Source organism: Astatotilapia calliptera, chromosome 18 (assembly GCF_964374335.1).
Source record: "Astatotilapia calliptera chromosome 18, fAstCal68.1, whole genome shotgun sequence".
NCBI classification, from domain to species: domain Eukaryota; kingdom Metazoa; phylum Chordata; class Actinopteri; order Cichliformes; family Cichlidae; genus Astatotilapia; species Astatotilapia calliptera.
Window position 1 is genome coordinate 375,806 of NC_137439.1, and position 26,506 is coordinate 402,311.

The 26,506-nt window shown below is 51.6% G+C and overlaps 3 protein-coding genes across 6 annotated transcripts; 1 reads left to right on the plus strand and 2 right to left on the minus strand.

The window, feature by feature from the left end:
* Positions 1-6,242, minus strand: puf60a (poly-U binding splicing factor a). 2 transcript variants are annotated; one of them, XM_026149604.2, is made up of 11 exons: positions 5,804-6,242; positions 4,647-4,742; positions 4,434-4,520; positions 3,470-3,520; positions 3,224-3,385; positions 3,047-3,139; positions 2,754-2,967; positions 2,224-2,414; positions 1,923-2,037; positions 1,497-1,735; positions 1-1,420 (listed from the first exon to the last, which is right to left on the minus strand). In XM_026149604.2, the coding sequence occupies exons 1-11, from the start codon at positions 5,822-5,824 to the stop codon at positions 1,121-1,123; spliced, it is 1,569 nt and encodes a 522-aa protein (XP_026005389.1). In that variant the 5' UTR covers positions 5,825-6,242; the 3' UTR covers positions 1-1,120. The 2 variants fall into 2 exon arrangements, with proteins under 2 accessions (XP_026005389.1, XP_026005388.1); XM_026149603.2 differs by lacking the exon at positions 5,804-6,242 and adding an exon at positions 5,213-5,772.
* A 2,910-nt stretch (positions 6,243-9,152) lies between these two features.
* Positions 9,153-17,051, minus strand: LOC113010510 (AFG3-like AAA ATPase 2). The gene is given in 18 exon segments (XM_026149600.2): positions 9,153-9,713; positions 9,859-10,053; positions 11,061-11,261; positions 11,357-11,472; positions 11,552-11,662; positions 11,749-11,874; positions 11,961-12,068; positions 12,139-12,292; positions 12,410-12,547; positions 12,685-12,958; positions 13,032-13,156; positions 13,236-13,310; positions 13,631-13,783; positions 13,859-13,918; positions 13,921-13,991; positions 15,384-15,452; positions 15,635-15,731; positions 16,834-17,051. Coding segments are annotated over 18 exon segments (2,400 nt in total). The 5' UTR covers positions 16,918-17,051; the 3' UTR covers positions 9,153-9,470.
* A 197-nt stretch (positions 17,052-17,248) lies between these two features.
* Positions 17,249-26,452, plus strand: fastk (Fas-activated serine/threonine kinase). Of its 3 annotated transcripts, none has more exons than XM_026149596.2 (11): positions 17,249-17,996; positions 19,559-20,360; positions 20,441-20,747; positions 20,852-21,039; positions 21,158-21,306; positions 21,382-21,598; positions 22,381-22,540; positions 22,725-22,816; positions 23,297-23,984; positions 24,061-24,175; positions 25,771-26,452. In XM_026149596.2, the coding sequence occupies exons 2-11, from the start codon at positions 19,601-19,603 to the stop codon at positions 25,855-25,857; spliced, it is 2,763 nt and encodes a 920-aa protein (XP_026005381.1). In that variant the 5' UTR covers positions 17,249-17,996; positions 19,559-19,600; the 3' UTR covers positions 25,858-26,452. The 3 variants fall into 3 exon arrangements, with proteins under 3 accessions (XP_026005381.1, XP_026005384.1, XP_026005383.1); XM_026149599.2 differs by lacking the exon at positions 17,249-17,996 and adding an exon at positions 18,086-18,108; XM_026149598.2 differs by lacking the exon at positions 17,249-17,996 and adding an exon at positions 18,573-18,689.
* The last annotated feature ends 54 nt before the right edge of the window (positions 26,453-26,506 follow it).

Consider the following 26,506-nt stretch of genomic DNA (forward strand, 5'->3'; position numbering starts at 1 on the left):
TGCTTTCTATTATCTTTTATTATCAAACAGATTTTTGCACTCAACTGCCGACCAATCAGAGAGCAGCTTCACACAAACAAAACAGCAGAAAAAAAAAAAAGAGTTTTATTCACAAGTTTCGGTGTTTGACCTTCAAACCCCGAAGAGCACCTGAACGCAGCACCGCCTCTGAGGCTCAAAGTTGCTCAGAGACTGGGATCATGTGACTCCTCGGGACAAGCGGGAGACGGCCTGAGAGTGGATGATGCTGTGGTGCGTTCAGGTTTAGTCAGTTTGTTAGACTCCAGGTGTTTCTCTTGTGAGGCTGTGAACAAAAGGCTGAACATCTGGAAGAACACAGGTGACGTCACATCTGGTCCACAGTTGCTTCATGTTTCAGCTCCGGCCGGCTCACCATTGTACAGAAGGTCCCTGAAGGCACCGCGGCCGTGTAACTGGGTCAGAACCCAGACAGGAAGTTACTGTTCAACTTACTGATCTGTGGGTCCTGGTTCCTGGACGTCAGGTCCAGTTTTTCCTTCCTGCTGGTGATTGTTTTTGTGTGTTTCAAACCAAATCTTTACGCCTCACTCTCAGGGTGTCGGTGCCGCGGCCCTGCCCAGTGTTCTAAGGAGAAGGGGCGTGGCAGTTAGTAGAACGCGATCGACAACGTTTCTAATCGCGCCAATCCAAAATCCGTTTTTAAAAAAAAAAAATTCAGTAAATGAAACTCGTCAATACACAGTTTGTCCAGCAGGGCGGCTCCACTGGCACCATCTACAGTGGGTGGAGTCGAGCGTGACATCACTCAATGAAACTGCTGACAAACTGATATCAGACCATGTAAATCAGTTGAGCTCTTAACGTTAGCACGGAGCTCATGGTACATTTTTAACTGACGCCCTCTGTGTCCCGTTTCTGTTACCATGGAAACGAAGGACATCGTGTTAGGAAAGCAGTGGCTGTAAGAAACGGCGAGGCGGCGAGCAGCTGAAACATGAGAAGCAGCTGCTTCGTCCTTTGACCCTGCACAGAAACACTGGAGCAGAGGACGCGGAGACGTTTCCCTGGAGACAAACACCGATGAAAAACAGACAAGTTAGAAAGAGCCCGCTATGCTACGCTCCCCGACGAGCATGCTCTACGCCGACAGGTCCCCGTTGTCGAAGCGTTCCTGGTCGTAAACCTCAGCGACCACCTTCCTGCCGCCGAACCAGCGGTGGTTCAGCGCCTGGATGGCTCTGTTCATCTCGGCAGCTTCTGAGAACTCCACAAAGATCTTGACGATGACTTCGGCGTCGTCCTCCTCTCCCTGACGCTCCTGATAGATAATGACTCGCTTCACCTGGCCGAACTTCCCGCACTCCTCGGTGACCTCGCCCTCCAGGTCGTCGTCGATGTCATCGGGCCCGACCATGTTCCTCAAAACCATGACGGTGGACTGAAAGGAGATACGACAGGTCACGACCACTAGAACCAACGATTCGCCATTAGGGGTGGGCGGGACTGAAGCGTACCTCCTGCTTGCGCAGCAGCTTCCTCATCACCATGTGTCGGGCGCTGCTGCCGCTGATGCTCATGTGCTCCTGGTCGCTCAGCGGCTCCATGGCGCCGTCCTGCTGCACCTCCTGCTGACGCTCCTCCTCCTCTTTCTTCTTTGGATCAGCACCAAAGGAAACCGTCTGTGTTGGGGGCGTGGCCAGCACAGGGTTCACCAAGCCCACCTGAGGCACACCAGGTCTCACTGGGGTCACACCTGAAACAGGAAGCAGGAAGTGTTACCTGTTGGAGCACCTTTTATTGGTTAGCATCTTTGGATGAGCCTGGCTTCAAAATAAAGAGAGGTGAGACGTGTGGGCGGAGAAGACTGCCCCAAACTCAAGATGTGATGTCATGTGGGTGGAGCCTGTGTGTGTGTGTTGACAGGGCTCAGGTGTTCCTACCTGTGATGACACCTGGAGCCTGGTGGGCCATGACAGCCTGAGGGAGGCCTCCGAGCTGCTGGGACAGGAGCGCCGGTCCGGCCAGCGCTCCGAGCACCGATGCTCCCACCGCCTCCTGAACGCACCACAGAACATAATCAGTACAGCTGTCTCAAACACTACAATCCTGTACTACAGGAAACACTACATACCACTGCTTCTGTGCACATACAGGCAGAAAAACTACCGCACTGCATCTACTACACTTCTTAGAGCATGTTCCTGTGCCTTGTCTCTGGGGGGGCGGAGCTCCCTGAGTTACCTGAGCTGTGATCTTTGCGGTGGCGACGGCAGCAGCCATGGCGGCGGCAGTGGGCAGTCCACCAGACGTTGTTGGTGTGAGAAGGGGCATGGGTGGCGTCACGGCTTTGCCCACGCGCAGGTACTGACCACCCAGGTCGAACAGGTTCATGGAGGCGACGGCGTCCTGGGCCGACTGAGCCTTCTCATACTCTGCACGCAGGAAATGAGCAGACCGCCGTCAGAAGTCCCGCCTACATCACGCAGAGCCCCACCCTGAACAGAGCTGTCTGTCAGCTGACAGGGAGCCCAGGTGTTCAGGTGTCACACCTGGGCTCCCCGTCAGCTGACAGGGCTAACTGAGCCTAACAAACCCTTAAAATGAAGTCGACCCGTCAGGCTGAGTTGCTATGGAAACAGATTGGTGAATCCAAACATGAGAACCGCAAGGGGGTGGGTCACTGACCCTGGGTGCACCTGAGAGGGTCCACACCCCTCTGCGTCTTCCCTGTTAAAGCTTTCACGCCGCGGCGGAGCCGATCGGCCGCTCACCGATGAAGCCGTAGCCTTTGTGCCGGCCCGTGGTCGGCTCGCGGGCCAGCATGCACGACTTGATCTTTCCAAAGGCCTCGAACACACTCTTGATGTCATCGTCGGAGAGGTCGGGGTGCACTGACGCCACGTAGATCCTGTTGAAGGCACGCGCTTCCTCCGCCAGCTGGTCGATGATTGGCTGAGCCTGGCCGATGTTGCTGGGCCTCCCGACCTGCGAGACAGCGAGAAGGGAAACTCAAAACCCGGCTCAGAGTCAGAGGAGGCGGGGCTTCATCATCAGCTGGACTCACCTTGATGTTCCGTCCTCCGAGGACAACTGAGTTCATCTGCTCCAGTGCAAGCTGCGCTGCTTCAGGCATCTCGTATTCCACGAAGGCGAAGCCCTGCAGGTGCCATGGCAACGGTTAGACCCGCCCACCTCAGAGTGTGGTGTGTGTGTTTTATATGAGTGTGTGTGTATGTGTGACCTTGTGCTTCATGGTCACAGAGTCCCAGGACATGTCGATGCTTTTGATTGGTCCAAAGGGGGCGAAGGCCTGCCTGATGGTGTCCTCTCCGAGTTCGTAGTAAATGGATCCAACGTACACGCGACACATGATGGCGAGCGCTCTCTGCCGCTGAGCCGCCACCTGAACAGACACACAGAAAGCAGAGAAGAAGAATCAGCCAGCAGCTCGCCGCTCAGCAAGGAGGCGCTGCACGCTGTTACTCACCGATTGCAGAGGAGACAGAGCGTCGCCCAAACCCATCGTCAGAGACGCCATCTGAGACACACATGAGAGAAAAGGTTCAGTGTGACGAAGCACAGGGGCGGAGCCAAGTCTGCACCCACTGCAGATGAAAAACACGAGTCAGCAGAAGTGTTCGTCAGAGCGGTGAGGCCAAGGGAGGTGAGAACCGGGGGCGGCCGTGGGCGGGGCTCAGTTTTGACCCATCGCAGCAGCCCATCGTTCTGTAACCACGTCACCAGACTTGTCGCGCTGACTTAAACGTCACAGACGCGCTGATGACGTGACGTTTGAGCGACGCGTGAAACCAATGGAGAGAAAGCGCGTGTTTGCTGACTCAGTGCAACACAACTGTCAGATTACACGTTTAACCTCCTCGGACCTGCGTCCACATGTGACGTCACATTTTGGGTTATTTAGACCAAAATACTCAACTTTGCTCTACATGGGCCTGATTTCCACCTACGAGGACGTTATGCTGCTACTGTTCTATCGACATTTTAAATGAAGATCCTCATATGTGGCTCTAATTTTTCTTAAAAACCAAAATAAGGTTAAAAAAAAAAATCTGGTAATTTGGGCCCCAATCAGCCCGAATATCAAAGAGAAATTAAAAATGCTGCCGTGGAAGAGTTCAGGTCTCAGGAGGTTAAATAAAGTTTAAATCAAGGTTTCATTTGCATCACGTTCCTCGCGTGTGTTTGATCTTTGTGAGTCTTTTTTTGCCTTTCTGTGAAAGTTTTGTATCAATAAAATATTTTCTGACACCATGACGGCTCCATGATGTGGTGAATCCAAAACTAATAATCAATATCAGACTCTCCTCAGTGGCTGCCCGATTAATGCTTCAGCTCACCTGGGTGAGCGGGTCTGACTCCCACCGTGTGACTGCTGTTACCTATGCTGTTCCCTCTGACGCCCCGCCCCCTGAGCACACTTGTGAGGATACCTGCAGGTTGGTGATCTGCTGCTGCTGAGCCAGAGTCTGCTTGACGAGGACGCTCTTGATGCTCTGCTCCATTGCATACTTCTTCGCCTGCACACAAACAGCCAATCACAGCTCGCCAGTCACAACAGCACGTGTGTGTGTGTGTGTGTGTGTGTGTGTGTGTGTGTGTGTGTGTGTGTGTGTGTGTGTGTGTGTGTGTGTGTGTTTATAGACCTTCTGCAGCGCCTCCGCCTGGTTGGGGGTGAGCGGTGGCAGCCCCAGCTTGGTGGTGGTGCTCTGTCCATTCTCCATGATGAGAGCCGGCCCTCCCTGTCAGAGATCAATACTGACTGATTAGCGATCAATCGCACAGACGATCAATCACAGCTGTTCTCTTCACGCTGTCAGAGGCTGCACCCATCCTAAACTTCACCCATACCCATCAGTCTGTGACATCACCTCAGACACAGCTGATGCCCCGCCTCCACTCACAGAGCTAAACAAACCTCCACTTAACGACTCTTCTTCTGCGTGGGTTTTTATTGTTTCCTTCATGCTGAACACAAACTTTATCATCATCGGTACGAGTGCAGCCACACAGGTGAGACCTTCACCTGCGCAGGTGAGGTCAGGCTGAACAGCCACAGAGACTCACACTCAGCTCCAACCACACCAGCAACCTGATTGACTGATGATCATGTTCTATTCAGAGTGCTGTAACAGGTGACCTGGATCAGCGTAGTGTACATCAAACAGTAGCAGTGGAAACAGAGGAGGAGGTCGTCGAGGCAACGGTGTACCTGCTGCTCGGTCTGTGGCGTTCTGTCAAATTCGGGGACCGCGGTGTTGGTTCGTGTGCCGCATTTTCCTCGTTTGTGGTTTTGATTTTTTTAGGACACTCGGTTCACCTGATCTCAGGTGAGCAGGTACGAACAGGTCTGCTACTCCAGGATCATCAGCATCTTTAGAATAACACACCTGTATCTTCATGTGTTCATTTCTAATGTGGAACTTCACCTGCGTACAGGTGATGATCAGTTCCCACAGTGATACACTCAGGTGAGAAGTGAACCACCTTCTCAGTACAGGTGAGCGAAACTACCACCGTGGACGGTAAGTTGGCACTTTAACCCTCCTAGGTTGTTAGCTTAGCATCAGCAGCTAGCAGAACCGTCCAGAACTTCCGTGCTAACAGTTAGCCTAGCTGAGCCGCGCGCACACCGTTGATCACAGAGAACCGATCAGCGGCTGATCGATTAATCGACCTCTGCGGTCGGTTCCGGTCAGTCTGTGGTGTCGAACCGATTGTGTTACGGAGCACGCGCCGAGGGTCCCTGCTGTTAGCATTAGCTTAGCTTCGTGTTTCCATCCAGGCACATTTCGGATCGTACCGCAGAAACGGCCGCCGCCATACAGCTGCTCCCGCGCTGCGCTCCGCCGCTCCCGCGCTGCTCTCCCCGCTCTCCGCTCGCTTCGGTTCGGATGGTTCTGCGCTCGGAGTCCCCGCAGTCCGCACCGCGGCTCCGGCTGACGTCACTTCCTCTGACAGAAGAGTGTTTGAACAAACGACAACTTCAGGAGCTGAAGCCGGAAGCAGGACCAGTTTTTTCTCAGAACTTTATGGAGGAGACAAAATTATATTACAATGGAACGGCGTGTCAAATTAAACAACTAAGATACATATCAACATTAAAAGGAGAGAGAAGAAAAGGAAATAAAAAATAAATTAAAGAAAAAAAGAAAAGGAAAAAAGCGAGAGATACAGTGACACTGAATAATTAAACAAGGACATTAAATATAGTACAAACATTTACAGTTTTTAAAGCTTTTTTTGTTGTGAGAGGAGCAAATTGTATTCACATAGAGTTCAATTTCTTTCCTAAAAGTGAGAAAGTGAGGTTCCTTGCTTGAAAACTTACATTTTAATCCTGGCATTTGGCGAGGATTAAAATCAGATTAATAAGGTAAAAAGCATTCGAGTCTTTCCTGCTAAAGTCAGTGTAACCAAATAACACATTTTGGTAAAAAAGCACAAAATTTGATAAGATGTTCTTAGAGATGAAAACAGCAATATCTTTCCACAAAATCTGCGTAGAGGTACGAGACCAGAGTAGATGTGAGCAGGTCTCTGGGGCGATCTTACAGAAGGAGCAAAGAGTATCTATATCCCTCTTATATTTTGAAGGAAGCATTTAACAGGGTAAAATCTATGAATTAGCTTAAATAAAATTTCCTTCCCTTTGTTAGTAAGGAGGAATTTTTGTGGCAAACACCAAACTTTTTTTCCCAGTCAATGTCCTTGACAAAATTAGACCAGAAAGAAATGGAAGGAGGAATGGAGACAAGTGGCTCTTGAAAAAGAGACCTAATCTTGGCATTCACACCTTTACAAGAGGAGAAACAAATCTGACCTAAAGGAGTCTCTCAGGACAGAGCGGGACAAGAACAGGAGTGGGGAGGCAGTGGTATTTCTAAACAACATGGACAGAGCAGACGGTATGGCATCAAAACCAATACAAAACTCCCTTGGGGATACTGGGATGTTATATCCGGATAGGAACTCTGAGTAATTGTATAATAAGCCTGCGTTATTGAATAGTTGACTTAGCAGAAGAATACCATTATTAAACCAGTTTTCAAAGAACAGCGACTTGTAAAGAGTGTTAGTTGTTCCAAATATAAAACCTTTGTGGAGAAAAGTTGTGTTTATAGATTAAGGACTATGCCAAAAGAGCTTGTTGATGAACGTTTGAGAGTTTCATTGGGATTTTCTGAATATTGTAGTTACAGAGAAGAATAAAGTCCAAGCTACCCAAATGTGAAAAGATATGATGAGAAATTAAGTTCCAGATGGAGTTTGGGTTTTTGAGATGTTTTTTAATCCAATTTATTTTGAAAGTGTAATTTAGGGAGCTGAAAGACCAACATCTAACTACAGAAGAGTGCCAGAGATGGATGACGGGTGATGATGATGGCGGAATACAAGAACACAACAATAAAAATAATAAAATTAAAATATTAGAAGTCCAAAATGTAATGTATTTTAATTTCCTTTGTGTTTTCAAGGTCTTTAACTGTGGCACTGTGTTTGTTGCAGAAGTGTTTAATATAGGCTTTGCAGTCTGTCCATCATTTTGTATGAATAGGAATTTTCCCCAAGAGCAGCAGAGGTCGGAGGAAGTAGGTAGTGAATTAAATCTTTCCCTTCAAAACAGACTTTAAGTTCGAGTTTTTGGTTTATTGGTCTGTCTGTAATAATAAACATCATTCTGAAAGAGTCTGGCATTTATACACATGGATACAACAGGTGACAAACAGCTTCAGTGTGGAAGTGACACAAACAACAAGAATAGTTCTCAAGCTTAAACCTCTCCAGTGTCCGTATGATGAAGTACTTTAAATGAAGCTCCACTAACTTTGTTGCTTAAGCAGAATTTCCCTCCATGAATTTGGCTCCATTTAAATTCTCCACATAAAGAAGTCCAACAGGATTGTGTAGGTTTGTTTATCTCTACACCACTCTCTCAAAGGTTTGTACATGTGAGTTGGTGCACTAAGTGTAATTCCCACATTGCCACATGGATAGACGGATCTAAAAATAGCCAGCTGGAATGTTAATGGACTGAATAATGTAATTAAGAAAAAGACCGTTTTAACATCACCCTAACCCTGGAACGGGCAAAAGTGCAGGGCTGTCGGTTCTGAGTCATAAAACTTTGTCTTAACTTCACTGAGGCAAAAGTAGATAAGGAGGGTAGATATAAACTAGTACGTGGACAATTATTAGATACACCAGTAATTTTATGTAATATTTATGCTCCCAATTCAGACACGCCTACGCTTTTCATCATTTATCACAGCTTCTTTTGGAATCGCACGGTGCACAAACAATAGTAGGCGCAGACTTCAACCAAATACTAGACTGAGACCAGGATTTCTCAAAAGTGGTAGGTGGCGTTTGAATGTGTCCTTACTGTTATTACTAAAATGATCAGGGATGACATCTAATTTTTAAGGAGACAAGAGGTTGAGAGGACACTACATTGGCTATGAAAGCGTATTTGAGAGGGAGGATCAGTTCCTTTGCTTCCTTTAAGAAGAAGACAGGCAATGAAAATATCACCACACTGGAGTCTGAGCCAAAAACCCTCGGGCACAAGGATAGGGCTATGCTAAATAAAACCAGTACTGCTAAACAGAAGTTGGACACACTGTGTAATAAAAAGGCAGGATGCGCTCTGCTTCGTACAAACCAGCCATCCTTTAAATGTCGCGTTTCTTTGGAAACATTTAGCTCTACCATCAAAGCTTTGATCACATTGTTACTTTGTTAAAGACGTCCTGTCCGCACCACCTCATACTCAGCATCACCAACTCGCCGTTTGACCATGAAGGCTCTTTTCCACTCGGCGAGTAACTTTGAGCCTGAAGTGTGTAGCGTTGCTCTCAGGTCCAGGACATACCAAGCCTCGCGTTTAGAGGGGCTTGGACCCTCCTCTCAGTTAGTGAAACGGTGCGCAGCAGCACTGCTTCCAGACATCGCGCTGCATAATCCACCAGATTACCAGCCAGGCCTACATGAAGACTGTACTCTCATATTCTTACAGCACGTCCCACCAGGGGGAGAACACTGCTCCCATCCTCACCTGGTTCCTCTGTGCACACACAGTTCAGTCTCGTTTACCTCCTCTGTGTGTGTTTACAGGAAGTGTGTGTGTTATTGATCACACGGAGCGGTGATTGGTGATCGATCAGTTTCTCTGACTTTATTTAAACATGTCAAACACATTTACACATTTATTCCATTATGAAACAGCATGCTAGCAACAACTAATCAATATCTCATCTCTGAGCAGCCTCCAGCAGCACGTTACCATGGTGCTGATGAGTGATTTCATGGATGGAGCAGAACGCCGTCGATAGTCTCGGATCAATAAATACGCGATGTTCTACACAGGAAACGTTCTTTAGGTCTTCAGGTTCCACCCTGGCCCTGCTGAAGTTCATCAGGAGGCCTCAGAAGGCTCTCCGGCAGGAGGACAGAACCCGGAGGAACTTCTAGAAGGGCATTCCTCCGGAGATCTGCCGGGCCACCTGCTCGTCCGGGGTCTCCTCCCGCTCCGGCCTCCTCTCCTGGTTCCAGTCCTTCAGACCCTCGGGCAGCGTCGTGTCTTCGTCCTCGCCGCCGGTTCCTTCCACGAACTCCTCATAAGTCGACTTCTCAGCGAAGGGCCGTTTGCCGAGCAGCTCCACCATGTCGTTCTTATCCAGAACCTCCTTCTCCAGTAGCCGCTGCGCCACCTGCCAACGCCACAGAGGACAGGTGAGCACAGAATGATCACGGGCAGAAGCACGCAGGACCCTGCTCCGCAGAACTGAACCAGAACCGCCCAGAGCCTCGTGACTCAGTGGCTTTCTGAGGCACGTAGAACACAGCTGAGCCTACCTTCTCCACCTCGGCCTTCTTGTCGTTGAGGAGTTGCTGTGTTCTCTGGTACGCTTCGCTGATCAGGGTTCTGACCTCGGTATCGATGAGGCGGGCCGTGGCCTCGCTGTACGGCTTCTCCAGAACCATCTCGCCCTGGCGCGGCAGGTCGAAGGACACCTGGCCCACCTTCGGGTTCATCCCAAACTGAACGATCTGCAGGAGAACACAAGGAGGAGGTCAGACCGAGCAGAACCCCCACAGGAACAACTTCATTTCCAAAACCTGCACTAACAAAAACACGACTGGAGCTCATCAAAGAGCCAAAGCTTCGAGGTTCACGTCTCCCCCCGAACTCGGCTTTAAAGGTTCTCGTTCGAACGTCATCCTGAGACTTACAGTGAAGGCTAACACCTGCAACACCTCTCAGGTATCACACCTGCCTCACACAGCCTGAGGCTGTTAAGCCTCTGGAAATAGGTTGATTCTGTTCATTTGAAGGTATCGTCTTCATCGGGTGACTCCTTCAGTCTCAGCTGACTGCAGGTTGCAGTCTTATTGGACATCTGCACAAAGACCGACACCTGACGACCAATGGGCTGTCAGGTCAGTTTATGATCATTAATATGCAAACTGTCACGACCACTCATCAACAGCCACTGATCAATGTCCATGAGTGGCGTCCACAGAGAGCCGGGGAATGGCTGCAATCACAGCATTGTAGCATGGTGACAGGTTAGGCCCCCTCACACGTCATGTAAATGCCCATTGTTCCATCAGTGGTGCTGCAGTCAGGCGTTGTGCAGATGTCCTGTTTATAAGGTTGAAACCTGCATTCAGCTGAGACTGACGGAGTCACCTGATGATGATGAAACGTCCAGATGATTGAGCTTCAAGACTCTGGCTTACGGCTAAACTGTGGATCCAAATGCTGGCGACTCTTTCTCAGGTGTTTCTAAAGTTAAACCTGAGAGGCTCATTCTGATTCATGCACTCGGCCCAAACTACACAGAGCTTTAAGACTTCTGGAGGCGCCGTGGATCAGAGCTGCCGTGGATCAGAGGCGCCGTGGATCAGAGCTCTCTGCTGCTGTGCTTTTAACATGAAAGCCCCAAACAGAGAAGCCCCTCAAAATAAACAGCTGATGAAGAAGAACGGTACTAATCACTCCGATGATGGCGTCGGCGGTGTGCAAAGAGAAAACACCCGTATTGACGGCTCACCTGGGCGTAGGCGCTTTGCGTCACCTTTCGCAGGTCGTCCTGAGCGCCCGTGGTGATCCGGCCGAAGAAGATCTCCTCCGAGACTCGGCCCCCCAGAGTCATGCACATGCGGTCCAGCAGCTGCTCCTTCGTGTACAGGTACTGCTCTTTGGGCAGGTACTGCGCGTAGCCCAGACCCTTCCCTCTGGGGATGATGGACACCTGTGCAGGTCACAACACAAACTGATGAGTCTGCACCAGCCCCCATTCAAATTTCACTCAATTGTGCAGCTACAGCACCGCGGCGATCGAGTCACCTTCAGCAGCGGATCGGCATGCTCCAGGAACCATCCGGCTACGGCGTGCCCGGCCTCATGATACGCCACCGTCTTCTTCTCCTCGGGCTGCAGGACCTGAGTCTTTTTCTCCAGGCCTTCAGACGGGAAGAGACGCTGTATGAAATCACCCTGCAGCCAAACGCCACGCTCCAACATTCGAACTCTCGCACTCACCTCCGATGACCCTCTCGATGGCCTGCTCGAAGTGCTTCTGGCTGATAGCGTCTGAAAGGTGGCGAGCGGCAATCAGAGCCGCCTCGTTACAAACGTTGGCGATGTCGGCACCTGATTGGAGGAGAGCGGGGAGGACAAAGGTGTGTCTTGGACCAAGCAGGTGCACAAAGTCTGAAACGACATTCAGCAGCGCTTACCTGAAAATCCAGGTGTGAGGGCGGCCATCTTCCTGGCCAGAGAGTCTTTGTCCATGTCAGGCTCGAGCTTCAGAGGCCGCAGGTGGACTTTAAAGATGGACGCCCGACCTTTGATGTCAGGAGGGCCTTAGAGGAGAAGGATATCACCCGATTGTGACCTCACACGAGCTCATATGGAAGATGTACACGGCTCGCCTGGCGCTCTGACTCACCGATGTAGATCTGCCTGTCGAAGCGGCCGGGTCTCATCAGCGCCGGGTCCAGGATGTCGGGTCTGTTGGTTCCCGCCAGGACGACCACGTTGGTGGCGGTGTTGAAGCCTGCGGCGCAGAAAGCAGTGAGCTATCGCCATGTCTTCATCATTACAAAGCTGAGTTTAGCTCCACCCACCGTCCATCTCTACCAGCAGCTGGTTTAGCGTGTTCTCCTGCTCACTCTGACCGCCAAAGTTGCCCCGCCCCCTTTTGCGCCCCACAGCGTCGATCTCGTCAATGAAGAGGATGCAGGGGGCGTTCTTCCTCGCCATGACGAAGAGATCTCTCACCTGGGAAGGAAATGACATCAGCTCCAATGCCAGACTCCTCCCCCAACAGAGCCACGTGATTTTGAACACGTTGGCAAACAGGAAGTGAGGTAACCACAGTTAGTAAAACACACTCACCCTGGCGGGGCCGACGCCCACAAACATCTCCAGGAACTCGGAGCCGTTGACGGTGATGAAGGGCACGTTTGCCTCGCCCGCCGTTGCTTTGGCGAGAAGCGTTTTTCCAGTGCCAGGAGGACCGGTCAAGATGGCGCCCTGCTCACAGACATCAACATAAACGCCATCAGTGGTGACCCTACAGGCCCCGCCCACACCTCACAGTTTTATCTTTGGCTGAATGGTGGCACTGACCATCTGACCTGTGTCATAACCCCGCCCCCTTCGACTCTCACCTTGGGGATCTTGGCGCCGAGGTCCTGGTACTGTTTGGGGTTCTTCAGGAAGTTCACGAACTCCATGATCTCCAGCTTGGCCTCCTCGCAGCCCGCCACGTCTTTGAACTTCACGTCGATTTCGTCTTTCAGAATCTTCGCCGTTGTCTCGCTGACGCTGAACAGCCCGCCCATCCCCCGGCCAGGACGTCCCGCCCCTGCCGGTCCTCGCCGCAGCATGAAGAGTAGGAAGCCAATGATGAGCACGGTGGGGAGCATGCTCAGTAGGAACGTGCTGGAAGAGGGAGACAGGCGTGGTTAGAGGTGTAGGCCTGAGGTGGAGCTGAGGCCGGAGGTCGTGCTCGTACCCGTCGCTCTCGGTGGAGTAGACCACGGGCAGCCTGTTCTCGCCCTCGATGCCGAGCTCGTACTGCGCCGTCTCCAGGTTCCTCTCAAACGTGTCCACGCTGCCGATGTTGAACCAGACGTACTGCTGCGAGACACACACGAGAACCCGCTCAGAACCGAGCGCGGCGCCTAGAACGCTGCTCTGCAGACAGAAACACACTCACCCCGTCCGCCGGCGTCTTCCCCGCAGAGAAAACCACCTTCACGTAGCGCTTGTTCACCACCTCCAACCGATCCACCTGCCGAAGATGCACAGCAGCGGTCAGCTTCCTGTTTGTACATCATCAGGTCCAAACGTTTTAAACTTGGTTTGAGGAACCACTGTAACCAGCTTTGACCTGATTGGTTTTTCATGTCTGCGTGACAGAGTTCATTCAGGAAGTGGAGTTACGGGACAGTCACACCAGCGCCCCCTGGTGTTCCTGCCCCATTACTCCATGGGAACGTGCAACTATTCAAAAAATGGCTGCATTTCACCTGCCGCAGAGACACGACCACTTTACTTTCAGAGCGTCTGACGACATCATCGTGAACTAAGAGGCCCAGCGGCCATCCTCACCACGCCTTTGGACAGGTAGTTGTTGACAAAGTCTTTCCAGGTGACCTCGCGTCCTCCGTCCCTCAGGAAGAAGTAGTAAGTGACGGTGGTCCAGAACGCCACCCCGCTCAGGAAGTACATCCGGAATTCCCTATCGTCCCAGGGCACCTCCCCCTGAAACAGACAACAGCTGAGACCAGAGCTCACTTACACCTGGACAGGTAAGAGGTGACAGGAGGAGAGAATGACCTTCTGCAGACGGCTGTACCAGTGTGACTCATCCTTACGACCTCCTCGCTTTCCCCCGCCGCTGCTGCCACCTGCTCCCCCCCTCCTCCCGTTGACCTCCCCGATGCTCTCTGTGAGTTAGCGGGTTTGGATTCTGAGAAAAATAAAAATAAAAATCTGGGACTCAAACAGCAACAAACATCAAAACATCCACCTGACGGAGCGTCGGGTGAACAAGAACAGAGAGACATTCAGCAGGCAGACACCATCTCTACTTTTAAGATTCAAACTTTCCTTTTTGCTAAAGCATATAGTTAGGGTTACAGTAAAGGGCAGTAGAGGTCAGTCGAGGTCAGCAGAGAGCAGTAGAGGGCAGTAGATTTCAGTAGAGGTCAGTAAAGAGCAGGAGAGGTCAGTAAAGAGCAGCAGAGAGCAGGAGAGGTCAGTAGATTTCAGTAGAGGTCAGTAAAGAGCAGGAGAGGTCAGTAGAGAGCAGTAGAGGTCAGAGGTCAGTAGAGAGCAGTAGAGGTCAGCAGAGAGCAGTAGAGGTCAGTAGAGAGCAGTAGAGGTCAGAGGTCAGTAGAGAGCAGTAGAGGTCAGTAGATTTCAGTAGAGGTCAGGGGTTAGTAGAGAGCAGCAGAGGTCAGTAAAGAGCAGGAGAGGTCAGTAGAGAGCAGGAGAGGTCAGTAGAGAGCAGTAGAGGTCAGTAGATTTCAGTAGAGGTCAGGGGTCAGTAGAGAGCAGTAGAGGTCAGTAAAGAGCAGGAGAGGTCAGTAAAGAGCAGTAGAGGTCAGTAGAGAGCAGGAGAGGTCAGTAGAGAGCAGTAGAGGTCAGTAGAGAGCAGTAGAGAGCAGTAGAGGTCAGAGGTCAGTAGAGAGCCGTAGAGGTCAGTAGATTTCAGTAGAGGTCAGGGGTCAGTAGAGAGCAGTAGAGGTCAGTAGAGAGCAGTAGAGGTCAGAGGTCAGTAGAGAGCAGTAGAGGTCAGTAGAGAGCAGTAGAGGTCAGTAAAGAGCAGTAGAGAGCAGTAGAGGTCAGTAGATTTCAGTAGAGGTCAGGGGTCAGTAGAGAGCAGCAGAGGTCAGTAAAGAGCAGGAGAGGTCAGTAAAGAGCAGGAGAGGTCAGTAAAGAGCAGGAGAGGTCAGTAGAGAGCAGTAGAGAGCAGTAGAGGTCAGTAGATTTCAGTAGAGGTCAGAGGTCAGTAGAGAGCAGTAGAGGTCAGTAGATTTCAGTAGAGGTCAGGGGTCAGTAGAAAGCAGAGGTCAGTAGAGAGCAGTAGAGGTCAGTAGAGAGCAGTAGAGGTCAGTAGAGAGCAGTAGAGGTCAGGGGTCAGTAGAGAGCAGAGGTCAGTAGAGAGCAGAGGTCAGTAGAGAGCAGCAGAGGTCAGTAGAGAGCAGTAGAGGTCAGTAAAGAGCAGTAGAGAGCAGTAGAGGTCAGTAGAGAGCAGTAGAGGTCAGAGGTCAGTAGAGAGCAGTAGAGGTCAGAGGTCAGCAGAGAGCAGTAGAGGTCAGTAGAGAGCATTAAAGGTCAGTAGATTTCAGGTTTCTACCTTTGGCTGCAGCTTCAGCTTCGGAGTGTTTCTGCGTTTTCTGACTGTCTGGAAAATATTTCTCGAAACCTGAAGAAAGAAAGCAGATTGTACAGGAAGTGACATCACACACAGATGAGGGCATCACAGCTGATCTACCAGAGCCATTCCACTTCCTATTAAACTCAGCAGGGGGCGCTATAGAAACAGCTCAGTGATCACAAGAACAGGAAGGCCACACGAGGGCGGGTCTAAATTTGATTAGCCGGTACCTTTTGGAGGTTTAGAGCTCAGCCTCCTGTAGGCTCCCAGCAGGTCACTCAACAGGCTCCGCCCACTCTGCACCTGTGCTGTGGTTGAAGATGTTACCTGAGTGAACAGACAGGTCAGCAGATCAGAGTACATAGTGCTGAAGGCGCTGACATCATGGTTCGATCAGTCTGCCTGAAGTTTAACAGGAAGTTTGCAACCCCTTCTCTTCTGTATGTGGCGGCGTGGCGGTCTAACCTGCGTCACGTTTCACCAGTTTCAGGTAAAACAGCCTCAAACTGACACACCTAAGTTCACCTTTGTTTCTTTGGTGGACTCCAGGATGTTAATACATTCTGTTGGCTAACCTGACAAACATTTCCCGCTGCTTCTTTGCTGAGTGATGACCTCACAGCGAGCAGCATCTTTGACTACGCAGAGCTTTGCATGGAGGAAGAGAAGACTTCCTGTCAGCTGATTTTAATGACTGTTCAGAGAACATTACTTTGAAACACATCAAAAACACTCATCCTGCTTCAGGCTGCTGTTCCCAGGTATGACTCCATAAACAGCAGCTTCTGTAGCGACGAATCGGAGTGCCAAGCAGCTCCATTGGCTGCCTGTACACAACACAGGAAGTTAAAGCCAACACCTAATGAACGCCATCATAATCAGGTCTCCTGAGACACTACAGGTGTAGTAACCATGGTGACTGTGATGGAGCCCAAAGCTCTTTGGAGGCAGCTGATACTCCTCAGCTCAGAGTGTTCGTAGTCACCGCTTACATTGTTATGCGAATATTGGTTAGTTGTGTGAGTCTGAGTTGCCGTAGGCGTTTTCTCAGTCTATGTCTCAGGCGGTTGTACCTGTGCAGGTGTTCTGCCTCGACTACTGTCCGCTTACAAAGATCCGAGGGATCCAGGACTATTCCCCATTGGTCAGGGGTTACTGATGTCATATCCTCTAACTTCTCCAGCATCAGTTACCATGGAGATGAAGAGATAAGAAGTGAACCGCCACTTTAACGCAGGTGTACATTGTACACCTGTCTGTAGCTGGTATCAGTGCACTTCCTGTTTGTTTATGGTAAGCTTGCAGCCAGCTGCCCCTGCGGGTCCCGCGGCCTTCGCGCAGCCTCAGCCCAGAGTTCGGCCTCCCGCTGGCTCTGGGCTCCGGACTGCGGGATTAGCCTCTTAGCATGTTAGCCCCGTCGTGCACCTACCAGCCTGGCCGGAGCTCCGGAGGGCGGCAGCAGGCGGAAAAGGCCGCGGCAGCCCGCCGACAGCCGCAGGTAGCGGTGAGCCATCCTCCGGCTCTCTCACGCTGATGCGAGCCGAGCTAAACGCGTTTCAAGTTCACCCCAGTTGCTCCGTGACAGCAACGCGCCGACATGTTTACCTGCAGCTCTTCTTCGTCTACTACCTTGTTGCTGACTCCGCCCTCTGGCGCCCCCTGCGGCCGCTAAGGAGCCGCAAACAACCTTTTAGAAGAAGCATAGAGAAGGATCTCCACAACAACTATGCAGGGATCAATATTTTCTGCATTTTTCCGTGCGCAAATATATTTTTATGGCTTAAAAACAAACAAAAAGATCATGAAACAGCTCCCAGTTAAACAAACTGTAACACAACATTTTTTTTCAGCTATTTATTAATACGTAACTTTTATGTATATATATATGCCTTTATATATTGTGCTATTCGTAGTTAGTGTATTGTCTGTCTCTGTTAATGTTTGTTTATAATGGAGCATTGTAACGAAAAATAATTTCCCCTAGGGATCAATAAGTATTCTGATTCTGAACACACACAGACACTCACACACGAGTCAAACCCTGTTAAACATGCTGATGAGTTAGTGTCAGATTCCTAATCAGAAACTCTTTTATTTCAAGCTTTCCAGTGTGACTGAACATTAATCATAAACTGCTGCTCCCTTCATGCTCACATTTCTGCTCAGGGCTGCAGATCAAAAGACACCGAACTGAAACTCAAAACACATGAATCCAGGCAGGAGCGCTGACCTCTGACCTCTAAGTGATCCGGCTACACAAGGGGGATCACTTTTAAAGGTCGCTTATTACTGGGCACACGGACTACGCCCTACAGAAATAGATTATTAACATGCAATAAACGTCTTCAGCTGATGCGGTTACAACATAAATATATTTAAAAACAATAAAATCACACTGAGCCGCTCCCGGCTACAGCCGCCTGGGGGCGCTGTCGGCCTCTCCTCCAGGTGCATGCCGGGTAGAGCAGGATGGCGTCCCCGTCTGTGAGGAGGATCGGAGCGGCTGACCGCGGACTGTCTCCCCGCTGATCCCGCACTCTCTGTGGCCTCAGGACCTTCAGGAGCGTAGCTGCGGCCTTTCTGAGCCATGAGGTAAACTCTCCCGCTCTGTCACGCGCTCATCGGTTGGGGAGCGCGCGCCGTGACCTGCGTACAACCCGGCGAGTCCCCCGCTTCCCGGCGGGCTAACAGCGGCTAGTAGAAGGTAGCATGCTAACAGCCCTGCAGACGGAAGCCACAGTATCTTAGCTTAGCTTAGCTTAACTTAGTTTATACCTAGCCTGCTCTCCCCGGATTGGTAAGCAGCAGCTGCAGGTTTGATGAACTGATGCTATCCGCCGCTAGCTCCGGCTTTCAGCGGGGTCAGCCGGCTAGCTTTGCCAGCTGTCCGGCAGCCTGCTGGCGCACAGCCCGAGGAGCCTACTTTCCATCCCTGAAGGCTATTTAAAGCATGACATCATATTTTTATGACGTAGCGAGTGACGTTGTTGTGACCCCACGGGCACTTTAGCAGATTTGGGGTTAAAGGACAATGCTGGATGTTAAATGCTAATGTTAGCAAGTGGGCCTGACTTCAGGTGACAGGAGGACAGCTAGGGGGCGTGGTCTGCGAGCAGCTCATTGACTGTCAGGTGATCGGGGGAGGGTTCACTAGGTGCCCCTGCTGGGCAGGTTCAGGGTCTCTCATGCTCAGTTCATTTTTGGTGTTTGTTCTGCAGGTGTGGGTGTGATGAGAGCACCTAGTGGTAATCAGTTAGCGTGTTCACTCAGACGTTACCTGGACAGGTGAGTGTTACTGTAGGACAGTAACACGATTTTCACATCAGGTCTGCATGCCAACAAATACACAATATACTAAATGGTTGTGTGGTCCTGTGTGTGTGAGAGAGAGAGGGAGTGAAAAGATGCCACCTGGTGGTGACAGTCAGCAGCTACAAGCTCACCATTTCCTCAGCTTAGATCTGAAAGACGCCAAATGTGGTTTCAAACCGGCGGTTTGTGCACGTTCACACACACGTGACAGGTGTGCCCCGTCATGCTCACACACACACCGGTAACCCTGGGTCTCCTGACAAGAGCTGGGTGGTTTATTGGCTTTAACACGCTGGAAATGGATAGCATGTACGACTGCTGAACGTTCGGGTGACAAGTGAGCTGGAAGAGAGCAGGGAACGATGGCGTGGAGCGGGAGATCAAAAATAAAAGTTATTGTTTTTAACACTCGGGTTCACTTCAGCTCTTTGGGTGTTAGAACTCGCGGACTAACAACAGCATGAGCAGAGCGGCTGTAGCTGAGACTTCGAACACTGCCCCCATCTGACTGCAGAACTCTCTGCAGGCAGGCAGTGAATGCCTCGCTTTGCTCAGCCTGAAATCCTGCTTCTCGCATCTGATGAGATGTGCTTGTCAGATGTTGATGTAACCAGGATTAGGGGTATACATGGTGCAGTGGGGCGGGGCATAGAGCAGTTGTCAGACAGGAAGAGACTCTCTTTGTTCATGCAGCTTCACCTATGATGCAACTTTAGGGTTGGACCTGCCTGATGCGGGGAGGGGCCTTGTTAGGACAGAATGTGCATTTTTAGGATCTGTCAGAATTTGCTCCGCCCATCAGGCGTGACCTGCTGCTTATTTGTACCTGTGTGTCTCTGCAGGTGCGCTGCGCCGATGTCTGCAGGCGGTCTGGCTGTTGGACTATGCTGCGTTTGTCCACTGGGTGGCGCCTCCTGAGCCGAGCTCGCCACCTCCCTCCCTGCCTCCCCCGCCCTGCTGCTCAGTCTGTCGCCATGTATGCCGCCCGCCTGTACGGCACTGCGGGGGGAGGAGGAGGGGGTGGTGGAGGGGGCGGGGTAAAACAGGGGCGGAGGCCAGGACTATCTGTGCTCGAGGTGCCTCACCCCCATGCAGCCCCACCTCCCCCTGCCTTCCCATTGTACCAGGGTCGCCCCGACGCCCACCGAGGAGCACAATTCCACTACCACCCGCAGCCCCATCACCTGGCTGCACCCCCGCTGCCCCCCCATTTCCAGCACCACGGCGCCTTCCACGCATACGGGGGTGGTGGGCCCGCAGGAGGCGCTGCCAATAGCAAGAAGAAGACGTGGAACTTCATCCACGAGAAGATGAGCTACGACACGTTCTTCACCATGAAGCGGCTGATCGAGCGCTCACGGCGGCCCGACGAGGTGCTGCGCTGGGTCACCCAGAACCCCGCCAAGATCTCCCACAACCACTACCCCGTTGCCCTCCAGAAGATCGGACAGCTGCTGCAGGCCACGCCCCCCGTCCGCGCCAGCAGCAGTGAGACCGACAGCGAGGCCTCCGGAGTGGAGGGCGATGCCCGACAGATCCTGGAGCATCAGGACTTCCGGACGCTCTGCAACGCCATCGTCAGCGACTGCGCCAAGTTCGACAACTTCAGCATCGTGAACTGCTTGTACGCCGTCGCCGCGCTCGGTGAGTCGCTGCGTGACGCTCAGACACACGCCCGCTATCACCCGCAGCGACGCCACTCACCTTTATCTGACCCCTCACAGGTCTGCCCAGCGACTCTGAGGTGGTGCAGGTTCTGGAGGTGGAGTCTCAGGCCCGGCTGAACCAGTTCAACCAGAAGGACGTGTCGATGGTGTTCAGCTCCAGCATGAAGCTCCACCCGGGCAGCCAGCACCCGCTCACGGAGGCCTGCCTGGCCGGCCTAGAGAAAAACCTGGAGCGAGAGCGCCACCCGCAGACGCTCTTCCTGCTGCTCTCCTACTACAGGCTCAAATGGCGGTCAATGCAACCGCAGGAAGCCGCCGGCGCTAACAACGGCACGCCTAACCCTGAACAGCTGGTCGCCAACAGGTGAGAACGCGCATTACCTGGGTTGTTGTTTCTGGTACCCGTGCTGAGGTTTGCGATGTTGGCGCCGTGGCAGCGGTTAACTGCACGTGTGCGTCTGTCCTCAGGAAGATCCTGCGTCTGGTCAAACACACGCTGGCGAGTGTGAGCGGCGTTCGAGACCAGGAGATGGCGCTGCTGGACGAGATGCTGGCAGCGTGCGCCCGTGAGGCGAGTAACAAGAGTCTGGAGCTGATCTTCAGCTCTCACCTGTTCTACCAGAACAGACAGGAGAGGTTCATCAGCAGCCTGGCAGGTGGGTCGCTTCACCCTCATCCCTCGCCATCGAACATGTGGCCATTGCTGTCTCAGCTGTTCAGGTGACTCCGCCTCTGCTGACTCACCTTAACTAGTAACATGTTTCTCTCCAACAGAGGAGTTACCAAAGAAGGTGGACAGCATCACGCCCTACACGATGGCGCTGATCGCCAAATACATCGCCCGCCATCGGCTGAGAGAAACCCGCCTGCTCGACACCATCGCCGAATTTCTGGTGAAGAAGGCGGAATATCTGGACAGTAAGGTGAGGCCGGTCTGGTGGTCACGTGACCTTGAGAGCGGCGCACAGGACTGCAGGTGTGTTTGTGTGTGTCCTCAGGTGATCCAGAAGCTCGTGTTCCCGTTCAGCCGGATGAGCTACCGTCCTTCCAATGAGCAGCAGTTCTTCTCCCGGCTGGAAGAGGTGGTGGAGCTGAAGGCGCTCAGCTCGCCGCTCGCCACGGTCAACATCCTCATGTCTCTGTTCCAGCTCGGACATTTCCCCGGCCTGGTCCTCCACCGGGTCTTCTCCTCCGCCTTTATCAGCAACGTCACCAGTGAGTACGGCCAACATGAACCCAACTTTCCAACTGACCGGTCGGGATGGGAATATTTAAAAAGTTATTACTCAGATAACACTTTTCCTAAAAGTAATGCAGCATGTTACTTAGTTAGTTCCAGGATAACGGCGTTCGTTATCCTACTCGTTACGTTACTTTGATGTTTCTCTGTAAAATGATCTGAAACACACCATCATCATCCTTATTTAACAACGTAAACCTGAGGCTACACAAACAACACAAACTCTATCCTGCTGAGGACACCTGCACAAAAAGAGGCTTTAAAACGGTTGTCATGGTGATTCTACTGTAGAAACATGAACAGGTAAAGGCTGCAGCCTGACTGCTGAAGTTCAGGCTCTGGCTGCTGGGATGGAGTCTGCATACACTCAGCTTTAACGTCACTCTGAGTTAGCATGCTGTCCGACTAGCTTAGCGTTAGCATGCTGTCCGACTAGCTTAGCGTTAGCATGCTGTATACATGAAAACTTGATGATTTTTAAGTTTTGTTTTTTCTGTTGTTATTTCAATTATATTTGCATGTTCGAAATAAAAAATTATATCTATCTAAAATCAGCTGATTGTAGTGAGAGTGCAAGAACCAATAGGCAGGAGGACTAATGAGTCCAAGGACCTGGACTACTGGTCGATTCCCTATCGACTGGTTACACCGTCCACTGTGACTGGTTTGCGACTCATAATATTGATCCTGTTCTAGCCATTGACTGATTACCAGTACCAGGTTAGCCAGTGTGACCAGTGTGCTGCTTTCCCCGCAGACAGCCCCTATGCTCTCATCGTCAGGCGATACTTGTCTCTGTTGGACGCCGCTGTCGAGCTGGAGTACCGCGACTACACAGGGCCGCGACTGCAGGACGCACACAAGGTTCTGATGTTTGACCACGCCCTCACAGCTGACGAGGTCAACCGCAAGTACAGGTAACACCTGTACACTGACCCTCTTGGTTGGTGTAAACAGAGTCTGTTAGCGTCCACCTCACCAGGCCGAGGTCAGTTCAGCTCAAACTCATCAGGATTAGAAAGCACCGACAGGTGTGCTCAACACCAAAGCGACCAGAATACCAGACAGCAGCTGAGCTCTGATTGGTCTGTTCTCTGTCAGTTATAAAGGTCTGGTGGCTGAGGCTCTGCGGCAGCTGGTTGGAGAACATAACTACAAACAGGATGAGGTCCTCCCCCCGGGATACTACACAGGTGGGACACACCTGCGCACACAACCTCTCACCTGGATATTTGGAGCTCCAACGATTTTAAAACATATGGGGGGCTGGCTCAGCTGAAAAACATGGCGATCATCGTGCAGTGTTTGGCTGGTTGGTTTGGTTCGGCCTGGCTTCACTCATGCTCCACCCACATGTGTTCTGCTTGATCAGCCAATTACAGAGCTACTTCCTTTCAAAGTAACTGAGATGCTCCTCCCGTATTTCTGATGCTGTTGGCAAAAGTTAAAATGTTTCATTAGACGCCGCTGACCTTCAGCTGTGGTCTACTTCCTGTTGCTTAAACAGAAAGTTACATTTTGGACAAGCAGCCTTCACATGCGTACGTAGTTCAAAGGTCAAACGCATGTGTGTGTGTGTGTTAGGAGCTGGGTCACAGAGGGGCGGAGCCGTCAGCTGCCCCTGCATGTTACTGTTGTGTTGCTACCTGTAATGTGATTACTCTTCTCTCCAGACTTCCTGTTGTGGATGGACACTTCCGGGCGGGTTCTTCCCATCCGCACTGGAGCCGGCCTCTCTCTGACTGTCGTTCCTCCGTCCTGTGTTGTTGTGGCGTCTAAGCCTGCTGATGCAGCGGTTGCCGCAGTTACCTCTGACTTCCAGAAGTTCTCTCCGTTCGTGGCGATGGAGGAGGGCGCCGAGCACTCGTGTCAGGTTGGTGAGGGGATGGTCGGGGCAATGGAGCCGCGGGCCTTCCTGCCCCATCACATCCGCGGCACGCCGGGCACCGCGCCCCACCCGGGCCACCCACAGGCGGGGACCAATGGCAGCACGGTGAACTACGGGCCGTACTACGTCCCGGCGGGGGAGTACTACTCAAGCCTGGCCAAAGAGCACTCGCTGGAGAGTCAGGATAGCTCCACCCTCAGCAGCCCGCCCTCGGACGGCCTGGCTCCGCCCACCACCCAGCCGCCCGCGGGGGCCAGTGCCCCGGACTCTCTGTTCCAGTTTTCCATTGGGAAGATCCTGGAAGACGAGGGTGGCACGGGAGCCCCGAGGCCGGACCACGAGCTTGGGGGATTCTACAAAGGAGTGACGTACGCCGAGGGGGCTGACAGACCGCCCCTGTCGCCACCGCCGCTCCACCCCCCTGAGCAGCCAGACCCCGACGGCCTCCCCGCAGACCAGAGGCAGATCCGGAGGTAAGTCAAACTCCGAGCCTGTGCAGAATTAGTAGCGCCTGCCGCCACTAACGCCACCCTGCTGTGCTCTCTGCAGGGTCATCATGTCCGTCAATGATAAGTGGCACTACTGCCACAACTCTGAGGTCCTGGTGGGCTCCCGTGCCATGAGAGACCGCCACCTGAGGTTGCTGGGATATGTCATCCTGCAGGTGAGTCGGTTTTGCCATCAAGCAGTGATGTTAAAGAAACAATTACAGAGAGAAAAGATATAGGCTCCAACACCTGACGACGTTAATGCTATTGTCCACTGACTGTTGATTAGCCACATTTAGCACCTTTCAACTGCTGACTGAAGGAGATCAGAGCTGAAGTATCAGTGCCTGTTTTATCCGGACACACGAAGTTCTGTCACAGCAGTGTTTGGCTCCAGAATGATCGATCAAACATACCAACGCCGTCACTGAAGCCCGCCGCCGGTCTGCTGTCAGTCTGTCTGAGATTAGCCTGTCAGTCTGATATCGGTCTGCCGTGGGTCTGATTATATGGAGTCCAGTTTTTGCTGCTCTTGACCAAAAGGTTTCTCACGTGTGGGACTAATGAAGCTGTGTCTTGTCTTAGTTGGCTTCCTGCTCTGTGGGAAATAACGCGGACAAGTTTGCGCTGCAATGGTTTATAATCAGAAATGATCTGCAAACGTTCGATAAGTCTCTGAGACTGTGCACAGAGCGGCTGCCTGCCATCAGGCTGTTTGCATTTGCCCGTGACTCAGTGTGGATACGTCACCACACACAGTATCACGGTGTGCTGTGATTCTGTCCACTTTACCTGATGACAGTCCCCCATGGCTTCCCCGAACCTAAGTCCTGATAAAGAACCTGCTCACACTGAAACAACCGCGTGAGTCAACTGCTGCAATAAAGAAGAAAACATGTGGGCGGGTCTGTTGTGCCCCAGTCGTGCGTTTGGGCACCACTGTGAACGACGCACGACAGACCTGCCACGTCTTCAGTACGCTTCTTTATTGCAGCTGTCGATTTGCGCGCGGCTGCAGCGTTTCAGCTACAGCCTAAACACATCAACCACAGGACCCAGTTTATTCTGTTTTAAGCCGGCGAAGCGTGAGTGGGGATGCTGCTCAGGTGTGTCCGCCTCAGCCGCGCCGCTGACCACACCCCGCCGCAGCCAATAAGACTGAACAGTATTAAACTAAATGATATATTTTCCATCTCTGTTCACAAGTTTCTGGATTTCAAATTCACGTTTGTTTAACTTGTTGCTCGTTTGAAGACGTGCTGCAGACGAGTGAAGCAGCGCGGTGACAAACGTTACAAACAGCTGTTTAAAACAAAAATGACTGAAGGATTCATTGTGAACGACTTTATGTAAATAAAGCTGCAGCTCGGCCTTTGTGTCGTCGTTTTGTTTAGATGGGGGCGTTACCTATAGCTCTGCAGCTAACCAGCACGTAGCAGCTGGTCCAGCTTCAGTAACCACGCAAACCTCACGGCTCACTCGTGTCCAAAGAGACAGACCAGCTGACCGTTTGGACGCCATCAATCCCTCAGTCAAAGCGGGCTCATCTAGCTGGCTAACGCCATTAAACTTCAGAAACTTCATTTGGCCCTGCCCACTGCCGCCAAATAACATCAGGCCAGATAGTTTGAGCTGCTGTGATTGGTTGGTTTAAACTTCTGGTTTCCTCTGAGATAAAACGTCTGTTTTTGTAAATGTGATAGGGTTTAACGCTTGTTCCGTAAGCTCCTCCCATCACGGTCATGTGACGTGCTGTTTCCTGTCTCTTCAGCTGCCGTACCACGAGCTGGAGAAGCTGAATGGCATCGAGGAGGTGAAGCAGTACCTGCACAAGAAGCTGCTGGACGTCACGCTATGACGTCCTGACAGAGCGTGCGTCCTGTCTGATGTCAGAGGTCATGGTTACCTGGTGACGTCCCGTTGGAGCTGCACAAGAAGGAGTTCCAACCAAACTGTTCATTTTTCATAGCGTTTAAGAACTGATTCCTTATCAATAAACAGATCAGTTAATCAATACAAACACCATCAGATCGATTATTGATCAGCTGACAGGATGCTGCTGTTTTCTGGGCAGTCTCTAACACAGGCGCGTCTCACCTGGGGGGGCATCTGTGATCATGTGACTATCAGCACTGAGGACAATGGGACTGTTGTTCTGAGACCTCATTGGTCGCCCTGCGGATGATCTCACTCGTTTTTTTTCCTGGATGGGGAGGGCAGTCCCTTTTATAAGGTGTGGCAACTATGGCAACAGTGATGCATGTGTGGGACTGTTTTATAAGTGGGGGGTGGGGGTCACAGAGCAGGGGATGATGGGAACTGTAGTGTGCCAAAGGTCTGAAGGACAGTGCTTAGTGTTTGGGTCAAAGGTCAGATTATTTATTTGTGTGTGAGGTGATTGACAGATGTTTGTTTATATTCTATAAATCTATTAAAGCTGAGATGAACGCAAACTGTGTCCTCACTGACTGACGGGGTCAAAGGTCATCATGTGGTCACATGACAAA